Below are 22,221 nucleotides of genomic sequence, written 5' to 3'. Positions count from 1 at the left end.
GAGACTGGGACTGTCTCCTGCCGTATCTGTTGTTCTCTATCCGAGAAGTACCACAGGCCTCTACTGGGTTCTCACCATTTGAACTCCTGTATGGCCAACATCCGCGGGGTCTCCTGGACGTAGCGAAGGAAACCTGGGAAGCCGAGGTCATGCCCCACAGGAGCGTCATCAAGTACGTCACCCTGATGCAGGAGAGGATTGCAAAGGTGATGCCCATTGTAAAAGAACATCTCCAGGCACAGGAGGCACAGGCCAGGGTCTACAACTGGTCAGCCAGAGTGCGGCAGTTCAGTCCTGGTGACAGAGTCCTCGTGATTCCTACTGTGGAAAGTACGTTTTTGGCCACGTGGCAAGGGCCGTATGAAGTCATGGTAAAAGTCGATGAAGTGAACTACAAGATTCATCAACCAGGACGTAGCCATACCAGATATAGCATGTCAACCTCATCAAGCCGTGGCAAGACAGAGAGGCTGTTGAAGCTCCATGCTTGCTGGTCAAACCAGAAGGCAAAGTTGGAGGAGTCACAATAGCGGAGACGCTAACGAAGGCCCAAAAACAGCAGTGTCGGGAGTTGCTGCAGAAGAACAGGGATCTGTTCTCGGAATTACCGGGCTGCACAAGGGTCATAGAACACGAGGTTCTGATGGAGCCACATGTGCGGGTGAACTTGAAGCCCTATCGGATACCTGAGGCTCGATGAGAGTTGATCTCCAAAGAGGTGTCTTCTATGCTAAAACTCAGAGTCGATAAGCTGATCGAAAGACTTGGGCCAGGTACATAACCACCTTGGATTTGACAAAGCGATATTGGCAGATCCCCATGGCACAGGGAGCCAAGGAGAAGACTGTGTTTTCTACACCGGACCGATGCTTCCAGTATGCCTGGATGCCGATTGGACTGCAGGGAGCCCCTGCAACCTTCCAGAGAGCCGTGGATTGAATCCTTGTACCCCATAAGAAATACGCTGCGGCATACCTATACGATATTGTTATCTTCAGCCCAGACTGGAAGAGTCATCTGGAAAAGGTCCAGGCGGTGTTTGATGCTCTAAGGAAGGTGGGGGTTTCAATAAACCCAAAGAAATGTGCCATGGGGAAAGAAGAAGCCAAATACCTGGGATATGTAGTGGGTAGAGGCAAGATCAAACCCCAAATCAATAAAGTGGAGGCAATCCAAACCTGGCCAAGACCACTGTCAAAAAGCAAGTTAGAGCCTTCCTGGGGATCGTGATATACTACAGGAGGTTCATACCAAACTTCGCCATAATGGCTGCACCCCTGACTGATCTCCTTAAGGGGACGAAGTCAGCTATGGCTAAGTGGACTGCAAAGGCAGAGACGGCCTTTCAAGAAATGAAAGGGGCTCTGTGTAGGCAACCGGTTCTGGTTGAACCCGACTTTAAGAAAGAATTTATATTCCAAACGGACGCCTCAGATGTCAGTTTAGGAGCAGTCCTGTCCCAGGAGATTCATGGGGAGGAGCACCCTGTTCTCTACCTGAGTAGGAAGCTGTCCTCATGTGACAAGAATTTTTCGGTCATAGAAAAGGAGTGCTTGGCCATAAAGTGGGCGGTGGACACATTCCAGTACTATCTGTTAGGAAGTTTAGATTGGTATCCGACCATGCCCCACTCAGATGGATGAGGGAAACAAAGGGTAAAAATGCTAGGGTCACCCGCTCGTTTTTAGCCCTACAGGATTTCAACTTTCATGTAGAACATAGAGCAGGGAAGCTACATGGTAATGCCGATGCCCTCTCGAGAATCCTCTGCCTAGTGGTAGAAGGTGCCAAGCCCCACGGCTTTAGGCAGAGGGGGGAGGTTTGCAAGGTGGCTAATGATCGCATAGTCAATGGCAGGTATGTATCATTGAAATGGCTGTCCTCGGTGATGTAACCCGGAGTGTTTCTCTAGTGCACGTAAGCACTAAGAGGACTGTTTGGTGCACCTGGGACCGGGTTATGGGTAGCTTGGAGAGATGGGCGAGTGTAGCTACCCACATATCTCACCTCTGGGTGTGGTTAACAACCTATAAAATGGAGGCCATTCTTTGGCACATGGTCTGTGTGTTTGGAGGGAGAAGGCCTCCTGTGTGTGGTTGTCTCCAGACCGAGCAAGGATACTGGACGCTACCCAATCCTGTGTGCCCATAGGACTGGCTAAGCAGAGACCTGCTTAAAGGACACTTTACTTTGTTTGCCTGAACTAAAGGCTGTTTGTTTTTCCTTTTTGCTTATTGGTTTATGAATCAATAAACTGACATAGATTTTTAAAGGAACATGCTTCCTGTGTTCCTCCCGTCGCACCCAAGTGAGTGAAACCCCTACAATACGTACAAATTGGCCAGCATGAAGTAATTAATAAGTAGTAGTGTTGAGCGAGCACTAAAATGCTCGGGTGCTCGAAGCTCGGGCCGAGCTCACCGTGATACTCGGGTGTTCGACCCGAGCAACGAGCACAATGTTAGTCTATGGGAGACCCGAACATTTTTGCGGCGGCACCCCCGGCAGTCTGTAGAAAGTCTAAAAAGTGCCCAAAACGATAGTGACAGTGCTCAAAAGACATGGGGACAGCATGGGCATCGCCCCAGGAAGCATTTCTGACACCCAGGTCACTGCTGTCAACAACGTAGTCAGAGGTATTAAGTCACTTTTACGGGCTCACAATAAAACGTTCAAAAACGAAACTGAAACGGTTTTCCTGTGAAATATGTTAAGCAACTTCCTTTCCAGGGTAAAGACTTGTGTATAAGGTAAAATAAATAACCAAAAACAAAAATACTCCTCCACACCTTGGGCTATATTCACAAGTAGCATTTTTTATGCGTTTTTGCACTTTTGTATTGCTTTCAACCGTGACAAATGCATTCACCGGGAAATGTCATTTTAACATTTTACAATCTTATCTCGCCATGTGCTGTGTGACACATGCATAGAGTGCTGAAAAGACATGGGAACAGCATGGGGAAGACCCCTGGAAGCATCTCTGACACCCAGGTCACTGCCTAAAAGTGTGCCCATCAGAAGTGATCCTTGCCGCATCAGAAGATGCAGACCTGCAACTATCCCCGTGCAAGTCCTTGTCCCAGGGCAGTTTTCAATTGTACCTCCCCCATTCCTTGCAATGCAAGCGCAAGTATGCAGCCTGCCACCCACCCACCCCCAGGCTGCAATACCATACTGCTAGCTTGCACTTGAAATGGGGCCTTTAGTTTGGAGGAGGCCGAAGCTGTCCACTACCTCATGGCTGCTTTGGCAGCGAGGTGTCCATACTCGGTCCCCAGCTGCCCGGCGGCCGGGTGTCCATGCTTGGTCCCCAGCCGCCAGGGGGCGGCCGGGTGTCCATACTCGGTCCCCAGCCGCCCCGCGGCCGGGTGTCCACACGGTCCCCAGCCGCCTGGGGGCGGCCGGCCGCCCCTATTTCTCCTTGGAACTTCCCCCCAAACTTTTCTTAGCCTGGCCTGCTTTAGGGCAGCATTGGACGAGCCCACCAGAGAATCAGACTCCTCCGGTGCCAAGGTGAGGAGCATGATGATGATAGAAGTTAGCATCTGCTTTGTTTTCTTGGAATGCAAGCGCATGTATGTAGTAGCGGCTAGGCCTGAGGTGGTCAGCGTTTTGGCGCATATCTTACCTCCTCTGAGGATTGCTGGATGTTTTCCTGCTACTATCCCAATTCTATGACTCCCGTTAAAACAAAGCTTCAGGTGATGAATGATGGATGAGGTGGTAGCAAAGGAGAAAGAGCAGGAGGAACAGGGACCATTCACATCAATATCAGACCAGTCAACCACACATGTCTTGTAGGATATGTTTCTGTACCAAAAGGAGCGGTTCGGCTACACAGTTATAGGGCATGCAGTGAGTGCAATGCCTACCAAAAATTTGGAGGAACTCCAATGCCCCTTGGAAGTGATATGGAGGTCAGAGGGCCTTAACTAAACCTTTTTTTCCATTTATAGCAACTGGGTCTCCTGTGCACTCTTGGCCTAAGCAGTGAATGGAAGGCTTTCCAAAAATTATGAGGAACTGCAATGCCCCTTGAAACAGACGTGGATTACAGCATACTAAAAACCTTCTACCCATTATTGGGGAGTGGGTCTCCCTTAGTGTTCACCTATGCATTGAAAAGCAAAAGCTGACTAAAATTAGGAGGATACGCAATGCCCGTTGGAAGAATGGTGGAGGTCGCAGTGGAATAAAAAGACAATTTCAATGCCCCTTGAAAAAGTGGTGGAGGTCGCAGTAGCTTAACAAGACGGTTTTAATGCCCCTTGGAAGAGACGTGGAGGTCGCAGTAGCTTAACAAGACGATTTTAATGCCCCTTGGAAGAGACGTGGAGGTCGCAGTGGAATAAAAAGACAATATCAATGCCCCTGGGAAAAGTGGTGGAGGTCGCAGTAGTTTAACAAGATGGTTTTAATGCCCCTCGGAAAAGTGGTGGAGGTCGCAGTAGCTTAACAAGATGGTTTTAATGCCCCTTGGAAGAATGGTGGAGGTCGCAGTAGCTTAACAAGACGGTTTTAATGCCCCTGGGAAAAGTGGTGGAGGTCGCAGTAGCTTAACAAGATGGTTTTAATGCCCCTTGGAGGAATGGTGGAGGTCGCAGTACCTTAACAAGACGGTTTTAATGCCCCTTGGAAGAGACGTGGAGGTCGCAGTGGAATAAAAAGACAATATCAATACCCCTGGGAAAAGTGGTGGAGGGCGCAGTAGCTTAGCAAGACGGTTTTAATGCCCCTTGGAAAAGTGGTGGAGGTCGCAGTAGCTTAGCAAGACGGTTTTAATGCCCCTTGGAAGAGACGTGGAGGTCGCAGTAGCTTAACAAGACGGTTTTAATGCCCCTTGGAAGAGACGTGGAGGTCGCAGTGGAATAAAAAGACAATATCAATGCCCCTGGGAAAAGTGGTGGAGGTCGCAGTAGCTTAAAAAGACGGTTTTAATGCCCCTTGGAAGAATGTTGGCGGTCACAGTAGCTTAATAAGGCGGTTTTAATGCCTCTTGGAAGAATGGTGGAGGTCGCAGTAGCTTAACAAGACGGTTTTAATGCCCCTGGGAAAAGTGGTGGAGGTCGCAGTAGCTTAACAAGACGGTTTTAATGCCCCTTGGAAGAGACGTGGAGGTCGCAGTGGAATAAAAAGACAATATCAATGCCCCTGGGAAAAGTGGTGGAGGTCACAGTAGCTTAATAAGACAGTTTTAATGCCCCTGGGAGAAGTGGTGGAGATTACAGTAGCTTAACAAGATGGTTTTAATGCCCCTTGGAAGAGACGTGGAGGTGGCAGTAGCTTAACAAGACGGTTTTAATGCCCCTTGGAAGAGACGTGGAGGTCGCAGTGGAATAAAAAGACAATATCAATGCCCCTGGGAAAAGTGGTAGAGGTCGCAGTAGCTTCACAAGACGGTTTTCATGCCCTTTACAAGAGCCATGCAGTACAGCATATTAAAAACATTATTCCCATTAATGGGAAGTGGGTCTCCCATAGTCTGCCAAAAATTAGGACAGAGGAACTTGCAATGCTGGCAACACGGACCACGGTCACCCTGGTGATATAGTGGTGGTGGAGGCTGAGGATAAGGAGAAGAGCAAAATGCAGCCGAAATGAGGAAGCGCATACCCATGTGTGGGTGTGAAGCGGTGCATGGGAATACACCTCCAAAAATAACACAGTGGATTTGACTTTATGTTACTCTGCTGTCATTTGGTGGTGATGAGAAGTCTGGCCCAATCCATCCCTTGTTCATTTTGATAAGGGTCAGCTTGTCAGCATTGTCAGTTGACAGGCGAGTGCGCTTATCAGTTATAATTCCCCCAGCGGCACTAAAAACACGCTCCGATAACACGCTAGCGGCAGGGCAGGCCAGAACCTCCAGGGCGTACAGAGCAAGTTCATTCCAAGTGTCCAGCTTGGATACCCAATAATTAAAAGGCACAGAGGAATCACAGAGGACGCTGGTACTGTCGGCAAGGTACTCCCTCACCATCTTTTGAAACTTTCCACTCCTTGTGAGAGTACCCCGCGCCTCAGGTCCTGTAAGCTGGGCGGGTCTCAGAAAACTGTCCCAGAATGTTGACAGTGTTCCCCTGCCTCTGCTGGATTGGAGTTGGGTCTCTCTCGCCTGTACGCCTTGGTTGGTCAACGAACTGTGACCTCTGCCGCTAGCGTGTTCAGATGGGAATTTTTTTAACAGTTCTGCAGCAAGGACCTTCTGGTACTGCCCCATTTTTGTAGACCTCTCCACCTCAGGAATAAGAGAGTGAAAGTTCTCCTTGTAGCGGGGGTCTAAAAGTGTCATCAACCAGTAATGACTGTCACCAAACATTTTGACAACGCGAGGGTCACGGTTAAGGCAGCGTAACATAAAGTCAGCCATGCGTGCCAGACTGGTAACGGGCAAGACTTCCGTGTCCTCACCAAGATGACGACTGACCATGCTCTCCTCCTCCTCCCCTATGTCCTCAGGCCACCCACCCTGAACCGACTGTATGACAGTTGTACAGGTACTACCGTCTACAGCACATGATACCAGCTCCTGTTCTTCTTCCTCCTCCTCCTCCTCTCCCTCATTGTCCCCCAATGCACGTTGGGATGAGATGAGGCTGGGCTGTGTGTAATCGCCCATTATGGGTTCTTGATCCATCTCATCATACTCTGGCTGCAATGCCTCCTCTTTCATTCTCTGCAGAGAGCGTTGCAAAAGACAGACAAGTGGGATGCTGACGCTAATGATGGCGTCATCGCCACTCACCATCTTGGTGGACTCCTCAAAGTTTGTCAGGATGGTACATATGTCAGACATCCAGGTCCACTCCTGAGGTCTTATGTGTGGAGTCTGACCTGAATATCAACGGCCTTGTTGCAGCTGGTACTCCACAACTGCTCTCTTCTGCTCACAAATCCTTTGCAACATGTGGAGGGTAGAGTTCCAACGTGTGGGGACATCACACACCAGTCGGTGTGCCGGAAACTGCAAACGCTGCTGCAACACAGCAAGGGCGGCGGAAGCTGTAGCCGACTTGCGAAAATGAGCTGACAGGCGGCGTACTTTGACGAACAGATCTGGCAACTCGGGGTAAGATTTAAGAAACCAGTGAACCACGAGGTTAAGCACATGAGCCAGGCATGGTACGTGTTTGATCTCGCCTCGCCTAAGAGCCGCCACCAGGTTACGACCATTGTCACACACGACCATGCCTGGATGTAGGTTCAGCGGTCTCAGCCACAGATCTGCCTGCTCTTTCACAGCTGTCCACAACTCACAAGCAGTGTGAGGTTTATCACCTAAGCTTATGAGTTTCAGCACAGCCTGTTGCCGCTTGGCTGAGGCAGTACTGCAGTGCTTCCACCTTGTAACTGATGTGGTGATATCTGAGATGGAGGCTGAACATGAGGAGGAGGAGGAGGAGGATGAGCAGGAGCTGTACACTGTGGGGGCAACTCTGACATAAGGCCCTCAATCCTCGGTGTGGGGAGGATGTGTTCCGTCCCAAGGTCCGACTGGGTCCCGGCTTCCACTATGTTTACCCAGTGTGCCGTCAGGGAGATGTACCGTCCCTGGCCACAAGCATTTGTCCACGTGTCTGTTGTCAGGTGGACTTCCCAAGTAACTGCGTTGTTGAGGGCACGGCAGATGTTTTGGGACACGTGCTTGTGTAGTGCGGGGATGGCACACCGGGCAAAATAGTGTCGGCTGGGGACTGAGTCCCGAGGGACAGCCACCGCCATAAGGTTGCGGAAGGATTCCGTCTCCACCAGCCTAAAAGGCAGCAATTCCAATGCAAGCAGTCGTGAAATGTGCGAATTTAGGACTATGGCCTGTGGGACGTTGGCTGCGAATTTGCGCTTTCGTTCAAAGCTCTGGGATATGGACAATTGAACGCTGCGGTGGGACGTGGACGTTGATGCTGTTTTTTGAGAATATGCCATAACAAGTGAAGACTGAGAGGAGTGGGCATCTTTGCATGCAGTATGGACAGGGGATTGCCTTGCACGCACAACAGGGGGTTCTATTACATGCACAACAGCGGAAGAAGCAGTGGTGACACCCGCTAACACTGGTCGTGGACCCTGGGGTTCGCCCCACAAAGTCGGGTGCTTTGCTGACATGTGCCTGATCATGCTGGTGGTGGTCAGGCTGGTAGTTTTGTCACCCCTGCTGATGCTGGCATGGCAGGTGGTACAAATGGCCTTTTTGTATCAGCAGAGTCTTTAAAAGAATTCCAGACTCTGGAAGACCAACCGGTTGTACTGGCAACGTCCCTCGTGCTGGTGTTACAGGAAACTGTTGCCCGCCTTCTGTGTGCGCCCACCACACTGCTTCTTCCTGCCTGTTGGGGTACTCTGCCTCCCTCCCCCTGTGTGCTGCTGGCCTCACTCTGCGTGTCCTCCTGCCACGTTGGGTCAGTTAATAGATCATCCACCACCTCCTCCTCTTCCACTTGCGCACCACGATCCTCCTCCTCACTTCCTGGCAATTGTGTCTGGTCATCGTCCACCTCTTGTGACAAATTGCCAGCGTCGACTTCTTGTGGCCGTGGCTGTTCAAATATTTGGGCATCGCTACATGGGATCTCCTCTTCCACCACTTCAAGCGGAGCAGGCGATGGGCACAAATATGGAAATGGACCAGTGAACAGCTCTTCAGAGTGTCCAACTGTGGGATCAGTTGCTGTCTGACAACACTCGGCATGGTGGGAGGAAGAAGCATCAGGGTGAGGAGGAGTATGCGGTCGAGACTCACGGCTACTAAAACTTGACTGCGTGGAAGACAGACCGGAGGTGGTGGTGCCCAGGTAACTGGAAGTATTATCTGCTATCCAATTAATAACCTGTTCACACTGTTCAGTTCGCAATACTGGTGTTGTAGTGTGCTTCCCTAGTAATTAGGTCAAGAAGTGGGAGCAAGAAGATGTGGCTGTTGGTTGTGGCACATTTTCACCTTGGCCACGGCCCCATCCTCTACCTGCACCATCACCAGAACGTCCAGTTCCACGTCCCTTGCCACACGCCTTGCCCATTGTAAATGAAGTAAAATAGCTTACACTCGCACTATCAATGGAAAAAGGGTAATAAAAAGGAGATTAGAACCGTGGAAGAGGAAAACCACAGTTCTATTTGTCTGGCCTACACCAGAATCTTTTAAACAGATATATTTGTGACTGAACAGACAGGGAGACACTATTACAGTTTCTTTTATGGCAAAAAATGCCAAAAGCAGGATAATACAGAGATTTGACACGTGGAACTGCAAAACCACAGTTCTATTTCTCTGGCCTACACCAGACTCTTTTAAACAGATATATTGGTGTCTGACCAGTCAGGGAGGCACTATTACAGTTTTTTTTTACGGCAAAAAATGCCAAAAGCAGGATAATACAGAGATTTGACCCGTGGAACTGCAAAACCACAGTTATAGTTATGTGGCGTACACCAGAATCTTTTAAACAGATATATTGGTGTCTGACCAGTCAGGGAGACACTATTACAGGTTTTTTTACGGCAAAAAATGCCAAAAGTAGGATAATACAGTGATTTGACACGTGGAACTGCAAAACCACAGTTCTATTTCTCTGGCCTACACCAAACTCTTTTAAACAGATATATTGGTGTCTGACCAGTCAGGGAGACACTATTACAGTTTTTTTTACGGCAAAAAATGCCAAAAGCAGGATAACACAGAGATTTGACCCGTGGAACTGCAAAACCACAGTTATAGTTATGTGGCGTACATCATAATATTTTAAACAGATATATTGGTGTCTGACCAGTCAGGGAGACACTATTACAGTTTTTTTTTACGGCAAAAAATGCCAAAAGCAGGATAATACAGAGATTTGACACGTGGAACTGCAAAACCACAGTTCTATTTCTCTGGCCTACACCAGACTCTTTTAACCCTAGAACGCATGACCATAAAAATGGGTATTTTCAAAAAAGAGTTGTTATACCGAAAATACCTGTAACATAAAAATAAATGAACAACTGGAAATGACAAACAAGTATATTCCTGAGGAATACCTAGAGTTTCAAAATTCTAACTAAAGTAATCTTGCAGAAAATAGAAAACAATTAACAGGGCGGGTCTGCGAGGCCCCAGGTATGCGTTCTAGGGTTAAACAGATATATTGGTGTCTGACCAGTCAGGGAGACACTATTACAGTTTTTTTTACGGCAAAAAATGCCAAAAGCAGGATAACACAGAGATTTGACCCGTGGAACTGCAAAACCACAGTTATAGTTATGTGGCGTACACCAGAATCTTTTAAACAGATATATTGGTGTCTGACCAGTCAGGGAGACACTATTACTGTTTTTTTTACGGCAAAAAATGCCAAAAGCAGGATAATACGGAGATTTGACCCGTGGAACTGCAAAACCACAGTTCTATTTCTCTGGCCTACACCAGACTCTTTTAAACAGATATATTGGTGTCTGACCAGTCAGGGAGACACTATTACTGTTTTTTTTACGGCAAAAAATGCCAAAAGCAGGATAATACAGAGATTTGACCCGTGGAACTGCAAAACCACAGTTCTATTTCTCTGGCCTACACCAGACTCTTTTAAGCAGATATATTGGTGTCTGACCAGTCAGGGAGACACTATTACAGTTTTTTTTTACGGCAAAAAATGCCAAAAGCAGGATAATACAGAGATTTGACCCGTGGAACTGCAAAACCACAGTTCTATTTCTCTGGCCTACACCAGACTCTTTTAAACATATACTGTATATTGGTGTCTGACCAGTCAGGGAGACACTATTACAGGTTTTTTTTACGGCATAAAATGCCAAAAGCAGGATAATACAGAGATTTGACCCGTGGAACTGCAAAACCACAGTTCTATTTCTCTGGCCAACACCAAACTCTTTTAAACAGATATATTGGTGTCTGACCAGTCAGGGAGACACTATTACAGTTTTTTTTATGGCAAAAAATGCCAAAAGCAGGATAATACAGAGATTTGACCCGTGGAACTGCAAAAACAGTTCTAGTTTTCTGGCCTACACCAGACTCTTTTAAACAGATATATTGGTGTCTGAACAGTCACAGACACACCCAATTTTTTTTTTTTTTTTGGGGGGGGGGGGGGATACCAAAAGGTTAATAAGACGTGTATTTGTACAGTCTGACTGAGGGGGAAAAAGAAAAAAGGATTTAGATGAAAAAAAAAAGGATTCTTCCTGGCCCGTGAGACCGGGGGATAAGTCTAGCAATTTGACCAACAGGAGCACACAGGACTGTAATGCAGCGTTTGCTGTTATAACCACTGCGTCTCCTATACAGCCTGCCTGCCTGCCTGATATCTGGGATGGATATTAGTCCTGAGAAGTACTGTTTGTTTGATTTGGCAGGCTTTAGAGACCCTATACTAACTATTTCGGAGAATAAATCTCTCCCTAGCTCAGCAGCACTGACCCTACACTGGCTGATCCAGAGCGACTGTGTACAAGATGGCGGCGCCCGGTTTTAAATACTCGAGGTGACTCTGTGCGGCCAGCCAATCACTGTAATGCCCACAAACAACATGGCTGCGGCATTACAGTGAGTGGCTGGCAATCCCTGCATGTTCATTGGCTCTGTAATGAGCGCCAAACGTGCAGGGCGGAGACCCGAGCTCCCGCCCGAGTAACCAGGAAATGCTCGGTGCTCGCAGAACATCCCGAGTAGTGAGATGCTCGGGCGAGTAACGAAAAGTGTCGAGCATGCTCGCGCAACACTAATAAGGAGGAACAAGCACAATCGTATATATACAAAAACTCTGCAACAGCGAACTGCAAACATTATATCAGGGGTCTCAAACTCGGCTGGGTATATGGGCCGCACATGGAAAAAATTTGAATTTGGGGGGCCGCATTCTTTGTTCAATGTGACATTTTTAGTGATACCATTTTTTTTTGTATACACCTTTTGAACATTTTTTCCGTGTTTATTTTTTTATAGCTTGGGTCGTTATGGATGTGGCGATAATAAACGTGCACTTTTTTGTGTTTACTTTAGTTTACATATAAAACAGCATTTTTAGTGCCCAATATTTTTTCATGCTTTATTTTTATTTTTTTGATTTTTACAATTTTGTTTCCCCCAATTGGCCACATTCAGTAATATTGTCTTACAATTAGCATCATATAGTAATAATGGCAAACATCTTGTAGTAATGTTCCCCATCCAAGTCCCCATCTTGTACTAATGTGCCCCATCCAGGTCCCCATCCTGTGGCTATGTGCCCCATCCAGGTCTCCATCTTGTGGCTATGTGCCCCATCCAGGTCTCCATCTTGTGGCTATGTACCCCATCCAGGTCCCCATCCTGTGGCTATTTGCCCCATCCAGATCCCCATCTTGTGGCTATGTGCCCCACCCAGGTCCCCATCTTGTGGCTATGTACCCCATCCAGGTCCCCATCCTGTGGCTATTTGCCCCATCCAGATCCCCATCTTGTGGCTATGTGCCCCATCCAGGTCCCCATCCTGTGGCAATGTTCCCGATCCAGGTCCCCATCTTGTGGCTATGTGCCCCATCCAGATCCCCATCTTGTGGCTATGTGCCCCATCCAGATCCCCAACTTGTGGCTATGTGCCCCATCCAGGTCCCCATCTTGTGGCTATGTGCCCCATCCAGGTCCCCATCTTGTGGCTATGTGCCCCATCCAGGTCCCCATCCTGTGGCTATGTGCCCCATCCAGGCCCCCATCTTGTGGCTATGTGCCCCATCCAGGCCCCCATCTTGTGGCTATGTGCCCCATCCAGGTCCCCATCTTGTGGCTATGTGCCCCATCCCGGTCCCCATCTTGTGGCTATGTGCCCCATCCCGGTCCCCATCTTGTGGCTATGTGCCCCATCCCGGTCCCCATCTTGTGGCTATGTGCCCCATCCCGGTCCCCATCTTGTGGCTATGTGCCCCATCCAGGTCCCCATCTTGTGGCTATGTGCCCCATCCCGGTCCCCATCTTGTGGCTATGTGCCCCATCCCGGTCCCCATCTTGTGGCTATGTGCCCCATCCCGGTCCCCATCTTGTGGCTATGTGCCCCATCCAGGTCCACATCTTGTGGCTATGTGCCCCATCCAGGTCCCCATCTTGTGGCTATGTGCCCCATCCCGGTCCCCATCTTGTGGCTATGTGCCCCATCCAGGTCCCCATCTTGTGGCTATGTGCCCCATCCCGGTCCCCATCTTGTGGCTATGTGCCCCACCCCGGTCCCCATCTTGTGGCTATGTGCCCCATCCCGGTCCCCATCTTGTGGCTATGTGCCCCATCCCGGTCCCCATCTTGTGGCTATGTGCCCCATCCAGGTCCCCATCTTGTGGCTATGTGCCCCATCCCGGTCCCCATCTTGTGGCTATGTGCCCCATCCCGGTCCCCATCTTGTGGCTATGTGCCCCATCCCGGTCCCCATCTTGTGGCTATGTGCCCCATCCAGGTCCACATCTTGTGGCTATGTGCCCCATCCAGGTCCCCATCTTGTGGCTATGTGCCCCATCCCGGTCCCCATCTTGTGGCTATGTGCCCCATCCAGGTCCCCATCTTGTGGCTATGTGCCCCATCCCGGTCCCCATCTTGTGGCTATGTGCCCCATCCCGGTCCCCATCTTGTGGCTATGTGCCCCATCCCAGTCCCCATCTTGTGGCTATGTGCCCCATCCCGGTCCCCATCTTGTGGCTATGTGCCCCCTGTTCTTCACACACATAAAATAGAAAAAAAAAGATGATTCTCACCTGTCCTCCGTTCCCTCGGCGGCCTTCCTGCAGATGTGGCCCGCAGGCACCACAGAGTCCGACCCCTTGACGATCCCGACCTGGTCCAGGAGGAGCCGCCGACAGCAGCGCTGCATTGCCGCACAGAGACTGTCTCCCAGCACTGCATTTCCAATGCCAGCCGCCGGCCAATCAGAGGCCAGCAGCTGATATCTGCGTATGGCAATGACGTCATACTCGCTGCGCCGACACGCAGATATCAGCTGCTGGCCTCTGATTGGCCGGCGGCTGGCATTGGAAATGCAGTGCTGGGAAACAGTCTCTGTGCGGCAATGCAGCGCTGCTGTCGGCGGCTCCTCCTGGACCTGGTCGGGATCATCAAGGGGTCTGTGCCTGCGGGCCGCATAAAGCAACCTCAGGGGCCGCATGCGGCCCGCGGCCCGCGTGTTTGAGACCCCTGCATTATATAGATGAATTGTAATACGTAAGTAAAACCAACACAACAGCAACAAGCAAGCAAAACCAAAGACTTAAAGGGGTTTTCCTATAAATGCTGTGCGGGAACTGAAATCATCCCCATTATATTTGGCCCATACATTGGTACAGGGGTCCTTCTGCTGTCTTTGTAGTTCCAGTGTCATAATCTATTGTATGTGTTACAGTGACATCTTTAAAAATAGTAGAAGGCGCGTAGAACGTATTCTAAGAATCTCAGGAAGCTGTGAAGTCCAAAAAGCAGACAGGCAGAGCATGAGAAATATCTGCTTGATGCTTTTGACTCTTACGATGATTGCCCAGATACAATATCTTTTTTTGGATCTCATATTTGAAGGGAATCTCTTATAATGGACATTGTGACATGTCTTATTTGGAGGCACCATGTTATAGAGCAGGAGGCACTGAGCAGATTGATATATAGGTTTGTGGAAAAAGATTTAGTACTAGTGATTGACAGCTCACTCTGTATGCAGACTTATACAGGAAAGACTATTAATCACTGATTAGGACTGCCTTCTTGACTCTTATGTCCAAATGAAATTCCAATTAACAGATATCAAGTTATACTGAATATTTACCACAAACCTATATGTCAATCTTTCAGCTTCTACTGCTCCATGACATTCTGCCCATAGATTACATAGCATTTAGTAGCTGAACGAATCTCTGTAATCATTTTTTATACTTTCAAAAAAGTGGCACATCCTATTCAGAATAAACAGAATAATGAAATCACGACTTACTTTTATCTGCTATATACAATTCATATGTCTTTTATATACCTGATTTTGTATTGGTTTATGCTACAATTTCACAGCATAGATGCTTTCTTACCTATTGTTATTGATATCCCCAGTCTTCTAGCATAACCTGAAAGTAAAAGTTTAACTAAGATTATCTATAAAACACTGTTAGATTACATTCACACGGGGATCTATCAATGGCTATAGCGCAAGCTAAAATTTATATATATGAAAAAAATGCTCAATTTACTTTTTAGTTATCCCCAAGTGCCAACACCGGCACTGTTCCAGCGGTGTCGGCACTCGCTCTTCGTTGTTACGTCTCGGGAGCCCTCTGTCCAGTCAGCACTGGCTTCAATGTCACTGCTGTCTGACAAATAAGTAAGCTGCTGCTGCTCTCTCACTTCCTCTTGATTAATTATTTGTTTTAAGGTGGGGACAGTGACGCCAGCACTGATCGGACGCAAAGCTCACGTGACGCAACAACCTCACGTGAGTAACAGGAACATAAGTGCCGACACCGCTGGAACAGCGACGGCGCGGGAGGTGAGTATAGATGTTATTATTTTAACGTGGGCAAACACTCAGATTGAGAAGGGGTTGCCCTAGTAGTGAACAACCCCTTTAATTATAACAAGAATATCATGAGTTTATTTAATTATATTGACAAACTGAAGATTTGTATAATCAAATAGAGGCCTTTCAGTGTATATTTGACGCGCCCCCTGGGCCATATTCTTTAGTGGGAATATCCGGAGCCGGATCAGATGGGGGTTGTAGTCTTCCGAGTGGCTGTGACCCGGTCCGTGCCCAGGGTGTCAAACTCAGTTGTATGTGGCAGTCCTACAGATGTTAATAAGTTCTTAATGTCGACTACGCCACCCGTTGTATTGCGGTCACTATGGCCGCCGCTGCAGCAGGGTCCGCTGAGGCTGATGGTGTAGGTGCAGCTTGTGATGGTATAACCCCCAACGGGTGGGGTATAGCCTCAGGGGGTCAGATGCAGAGGATGGGGGTTGTGGTGGTGCAGCATAGATGTTAAAGGAAGACAGAGTCGGGTTGTGCAGTTTAGGGTATTTACTCACTGCTGATGTTCCGGTCACTCCAGCTTCAAGTGACCTCCCGAGCCGTGCTGCGTCCACCAGGTCCTGGATCCAGCCAACCCCCAAGCGAGTCCGGAGCGTGACCCTGAGCTCTCCTTCTGTCCTTTCTCTGGCCGTCCCCACTAGTGATCCACCCAGGTCCAGCTCCCTCGGGCCTTCTGTTGGGTGACCCTTGGCCTTGGGTTCCCTGACCCTCCACGTGGTATGCCTTCGTGGTGGATGTGGTGGGTGGCCGTGGCAGACGCTGCCCACGGCCTCCGGTCTCTGGCTGGGGTGTGTTTTTGCCCCCACCAGCTTGGGTTCCGGTACCCTGATGCCGACTCTTCACCCGTAGCTTGAATTTGGGGTCTTAGAGTCCTCTCTTTGTCCCCTCTCTGGGTCTTTCCTTCTTTCTCCTCTCTCTCTCTCTGGGACTGCTCTGCTCCTCTTCCTGTGACTCCTCTGCAAAGGCTGACAGACTGACTGACCCTGTTCTTTGATGGTGCCCACCTTATATACACCCTCTATGTGTGAGCTCAGGTGACCAGCACCCAATGAGCTCCTATCTTTACCCAGGCTGCTCCCCCTATCTGCCCCTACACTACTTGGGATGTACCACCCCCCTCCCACTCCAGCCAGGAACAGACTCGGTCGTACCTGCACATTTCTAAGTGGGAGTACCGTCGGTCTGCTCCTCGGAAATGGGATGTGTGTAGTGCATGCAGCCTACCGAGCTCAGATCCACACTCCATCCTTACCCGGGAGTGGAATATCACACCTCTGGGTTGAGGTGCCATACCCCTGTAGCAGCCGAATCCTCAGGGTGCTACATTCCCCCCTGGTAAATCACAGCACGTCCTCGGGCTGTAAGACATAAAACACCAAAACATACAAATTTTTTTCATAAACATATAAAACATATAAAACAATATATATATATATATCAATATAAAACATTCTCGTCGCCTCTGGCTCCTCCTCCGGTCACTGTGCAACGTGTGACCGGGTAAAGTGCGACAGTCTTTTCTTGAAAAATGGTTTTCCTTTAAAACCGGTAGGGGGCGCTTTAGGACGCGCAACTATATACAGGGATATGGCCGCTCTCAGTCCTCGGCCAGTGGGATTAAAGGGAAAAACGGGTAACAGTTCACACTTGCTGGTCCCAACGGGGACTATATTAGCAACAGCAACAGTTTCAGTTTCAGTTTCAGTTTATGGTGCCCCGACGGGCAACTATATACAGCTCCTGCTTCGCTGTACTTAACGACGGCGTCCTCCTGCTCTTGCTTTTTGGTTACCTTTGGCTCTAGTTTCAGACCCGTCCGGGTCCTCTTGCTCTTCCTCCTCACACCGCAGCTCTTCCTCCGTCAGGCGATGCACATGGAGGGCGTAGGGACCTTTGGCACACTTGTGCCGGGTGAAGGTGACCTCGTCCCCGATGTAAAGGTCACGACCTCTGTGTCCCTCCGGTAGGTGGGACTCAACGTCTCTCCTGGTTACGAAGACGTCGCCTAGGGTGTGGTGGTCTCGGATGAAGCCCCACCCATGCTGCATGTTAAACTTTATCACAGTCCCGGTGGTGCGGGGACTATGCGCTGCACGGGGGTCTCTCCTGGCCCGGCTCTTCTGCTCCGCGCTCCTTATTTGAGCTTGCTGTTCCCGGACCCGCCTCTCTCTCCGCTCCCTCTCGAAGTCCTCGAGCTGTTGGCGGCAGCACTCAGCACGCTCCGCTGCAGCTGCCCGAGTCTCTTGAGTGAACCCCATAAGATCTTCTCCGGTGGGGTCCCACTCGAACTGCGCTTCTGCTAGCGGGGGCGAGATCCTCTTTACGGGCTTTGGAGCCGGGATCAGGGGTTCATCCAGGGGTCTCTCTCTCCGGAGTCGGGGATGGTGGAACTCCGGTGGCCATATAAATGGCTGCCCATCCGGGCACGTATGCTGGGCGTACAGGTCCTCTCCCAGATGCGGCACCCTTGGTCTTATGGGCGCGGTGGTGGTGGCGCCCGGGTTGCCCGGGCCTTGCGGCCAGGCCTGGGGTATCTGGAAGGTGAAGGGCACCGTAAGGACGGCGGCGCCCTGGGCTACTTGGCCCTGCGACCAGGCCGGGGGCTCCGCGGAGGTAGGGGGCGCTGTTGGTATTGCGGCGCCCGGGGGTACTAGGCCTTGCGACCAGACTGGTGGTACTTCCTGCTTGGTCACGCCCGGGGTCGAGGCGTGTGACGTCACAGGGGTCGCGGCTCCCGTTTGAGGCCTAGTCTGCGGCGGTGACGTTGCAGCGACGGGCACGGCAGGATAGACTTCGGGCTCTGCGACGGGGAGCTGGGGCAGGTACGCGGTTTCCCGGTTTGGGGTATAGACGTCCCCTTTACCTGCCTCCACTCGTTCGGCTCCCTTCTCGGCGCCGTCTCCGGCCTTCAATCCTCCTGCGCCATCCTCAGAGGCGGTCGGTCTCCTCGTCTTGGGTGGCGTGCTCCGCTGACGGGTCTCGGTCTGCTGGGCCATCTCACGGCTCCACTCCGCCAACGTCTCTCGCTGCACCCGGGCCATCCTCCTTGCGAGGCCCTCCAGAGCGGTCTGTGCACACTCCCGGTCTCGGGGGAGCTGTGCTAGGACCTCCACTAGTCCTAGTGGGGTCGTTGTTTCCAGCAGGCTCCTGACCAACGGGTCGGTGCTGCTCTGCTCTCCTACTGTTGTCTCCAGCAGGCTCCTGGCCAGCGGGCCGGTGCTGCTCTGCTCTCCCTCTTCTGTTTCTAGCAGGCTCCTGGCCAACGGGCCGGTGCTGCTCTGCTTTCTCGCCATCTCCGGGTAAGCTCCTCCGATATTCTTCTCCAGGCTTCTTGCCTCCGGGTGCGCTCGTTCTAGACTGCTCCAGGCGGCACCCATCTTTGTTCTCTTCTTTCGTCTCCTCCCCCCTCGAGGGCGGTCCCGAGGCCATTTTGTGATTGTCAGCTCCAGGGGCTGTTCTTTCACGCTGACAGACACCTCTAGCATCACAGTCTCTGTTGGTGGGGGCGGTTTCCACTTTTGGCGCCATTTTCGGTCCTGGCCCACGATGGGAGGCGGCCTCTCACCACCCTCTGGCACGCCCATAATAGCGTCCGCTCTTCCAAGGCGGGAAACCTTTGGAAATGGCGGGAATCGCTTCCCAGTGGCGGGAAACTCTGCAGATGGCGGGAAAACGCTGTTAATGGCGGACAACCGGCTGGAATCGACTGGTGATGGGGTCCGATGGCGGGGACCCTCCGGAACCGGCAGGAGACTTCTTTTTGAGGTAAACTTGTTCTTTTCTTCAGGCACGCAGTACCCGGTTGTTGTGGGCACGTAATCCTGCCGACTACGCCAAAGTTGACGCGCCCCCTGGGCCATATTCTTTAGTGGGAATATCCGGAGCCGGATCAGATGGGGGTTGTAGTCTTCCGAGTGGCTGTGACCCGGTCCGTGCCCAGGGTGTCAAACTCAGTTGTATGTGGCAGTCCTACAGATGTTAATAAGTTCTTAATGTCGACTACGCCACCCGTTGTATTGCGGTCACTATGGCCGCCGCTGCAGCAGGGTCCGCTGAGGCTGATGGTGTAGGTGCAGCTTGTGATGGTATAACCCCCAACGGGTGGGGTATAGCCTCAGGGGGTCAGATGCAGAGGATGGGGGTTGTGGTGGTGCAGCATAGATGTTAAAGGAAGACAGAGTCGGGTTGTGCAGTTTAGGGTATTTACTCACTGCTGATGTTCCGGTCACTCCAGCTTCAAGTGACCTCCCGAGCCGTGCTGCGTCCACCAGGTCCTGGATCCAGCCAACCCCCAAGCGAGTCCGGAGCGTGACCCTGAGCTCTCCTTCTGTCCTTTCTCTGGCCGTCCCCACTAGTGATCCACCCAGGTCCAGCTCCCTCGGGCCTTCTGTTGGGTGACCCTTGGCCTTGGGTTCCCTGACCCTCCACGTGGTATGCCTTCGTGGTGGATGTGGTGGGTGGCCGTGGCAGACGCTGCCCACGGCCTCCGGTCTCTGGCTGGGGTGTGTTTTTGCCCCCACCAGCTTGGGTTCCGGTACCCTGATGCCGACTCTTCACCCGTAGCTTGAATTTGGGGTCTTAGAGTCCTCTCTTTGTCCCCTCTCTGGGTCTTTCCTTCTTTCTCCTCTCTCTCTCTCTGGGACTGCTCTGCTCCTCTTCCTGTGACTCCTCTGCAAAGGCTGACAGACTGACTGACCCTGTTCTTTGATGGTGCCCACCTTATATACACCCTCTATGTGTGAGCTCAGGTGACCAGCACCCAATGAGCTCCTATCTTTACCCAGGCTGCTCCCCCTATCTGCCCCTACACTACTTGGGATGTACCACCCCCCTCCCACTCCAGCCAGGAACAGACTCGGTCGTACCTGCACATTTCTAAGTGGGAGTACCGTCGGTCTGCTCCTCGGAAATGGGATGTGTGTAGTGCATGCAGCCTACCGAGCTCAGATCCACACTCCATCCTTACCCGGGAGTGGAATATCACACCTCTGGGTTGAGGTGCCATACCCCTGTAGCAGCCGAATCCTCAGGGTGCTACATATTCACTTCTGTCAAAATGCTCATGCTGCATTTCACAGTTTTAGAAGTCATTGTCTACATGGGGCATATTTTTCAAATTCTCCAAAATTCTACCGGAATTTGAACCAAAAAAATGTCTTTTACAATGTCCTTTATATTTACTATGTGTTTTAAACACTTTCTGCTTTTTGTCCAACAAGAGGTTGTGGCCTTTCTTAAACTCAGCATAGGCTAACATCCAACACTGTGCGCCAATAATGCACCACAATTACGGCACAAGATCCTGGCACTAAAGAAGCCAACTAATAGGTAGTGTTCACCTAGATTAGAAAGTCTTAAAATTAGGTTAATCAAAGAGTCATCAAAGAGCATGAACCACTATGATAAATCTTGTTCATTTTAAGACTGTCCAGTCTAAGTCTTAAGAATTAGATAATATTGATAAGTCTGTCCCGTTGGGGGAGATTTATCCAGCTAATGTGCCAGGATTTGCACAAAAAAAACTTTCAGCATGGATATTATGTGTTTTAGTCACTTTCTGTGCCTTCTTTCAAAAGGGGGCGTGGTCATGCTGAAAAGAGGTGTGGCTTAACAGGAAAGGGGCATGATCTGCGACACATTGCACCTAAAATTGTGTCAAAATTGTGGTACACATTTCTGGCACAAAATAAGCTAATAGGAGGTGTAAACTTACACAAGGCAGTCTAAAAATGTGCCTTATTTATCAAACATGAGCCCCTATCATAAATTAGACTATCTAGTCAATGTGCTACTGTAAGGGCCCAAATTTATGAATAGGATGTAAAATACCTCAACATAAAAATATAAGGCAAAGTTTAAATACAGAGATAAATACAGAAAAACAGGGTTTTCTTCCATGTTTCAGTACGCTGGTGTTTCATGAAGCCTTAACTTGTTATTCCCATTGCCATACTATAGACTTTTGCCCTGTGGCTATATGAAGATTAGCTGGCCAGGCTTTACTATCAATAAATGACGAAAAAGTGAATATCAATATAGAACAAAAATCACAGGCTTGGTGAGCATTGTCAAGGAGAGGATATTCCAAGGACAGTAATCCATAAAATTTTATTAAGTCGATCAGACTCCTTCATCAGGTCCATAATGACAGGATATTACCCATGACCTTTATAGGGGTCAATGATGACATAACAAAAAATAACTATAAACATATTTAAAATACATTACTGCACAATCCAATAAAATCTATTATACTAATAAATAGTGATGAGCGAGAGTGGTCGTTTACCCCTTTCGCCGAGCATGCTCGGGTGCTTTCCGAGTATCTTCGGAGTGCTCATATATTAAGTTTGAGTCCCTGTGTCTGCATGATTTATGACTGTTAGTCAGCCTCAACACATGTGAAGATTCCCTAACAAACAGGCAATCTCTGCATGTGTTGAGGCAGCCTAATAGCCATAAATCATGCAGACGCAGGAACTCAAACTTAATATACGAGCATGCCAAAGATACTCGGAAAGCACTCGAGCATGCTCGGCGAAAGGGTTAAACGAGCACGCTCGCTCATCACTACTAATAACGTCTCAATTATACTATTATCAATAAATAAATTTTACCGTCCTTGTATTATCCTCTCCATGGCAGTGCTCACCAAGCCTGTGATTTTTGCTGCACAGTGGGTACGCAAAGTATTCAGACC

General features: G+C 49.8%; 1 protein-coding gene across 3 annotated transcripts in view; it reads right to left on the bottom strand.

The window, feature by feature from the left end:
• The window catches only part of LOC141168125 (proteinase-activated receptor 1-like), a 48,880-nt gene that overhangs the window by 6,770 nt on the left and 19,889 nt on the right, over positions 1 to 22,221 (bottom strand). For 2 of the 3 annotated variants that reach the window (XM_073655040.1, XM_073655039.1), the window contains one exon: positions 15,025 to 15,060. Coding sequence is in view for 1 of the 3 variants with exons in the window: in XM_073655039.1 (XP_073511140.1) it covers positions 15,025 to 15,060 (36 nt within the window). In the remaining 2 variants the exon portion in view is untranslated. Of the gene's footprint in view, positions 1 to 15,024; positions 15,061 to 15,183; positions 15,316 to 22,221 lie in introns of those variants that run through there. The other variant, XM_073655041.1, reaches the window with a different exon arrangement.

Source organism: Phyllobates terribilis, unplaced genomic scaffold (genome assembly GCF_046119375.1).
Source record: "Phyllobates terribilis strain yellow unplaced genomic scaffold, ASM4611937v1 Scaffold_1__5_contigs__length_1240528914, whole genome shotgun sequence".
Lineage (NCBI taxonomy): Eukaryota > Metazoa > Chordata > Amphibia > Anura > Dendrobatidae > Phyllobates > Phyllobates terribilis.
This window is presented reverse-complemented; position numbering and strand designations above follow the sequence as displayed.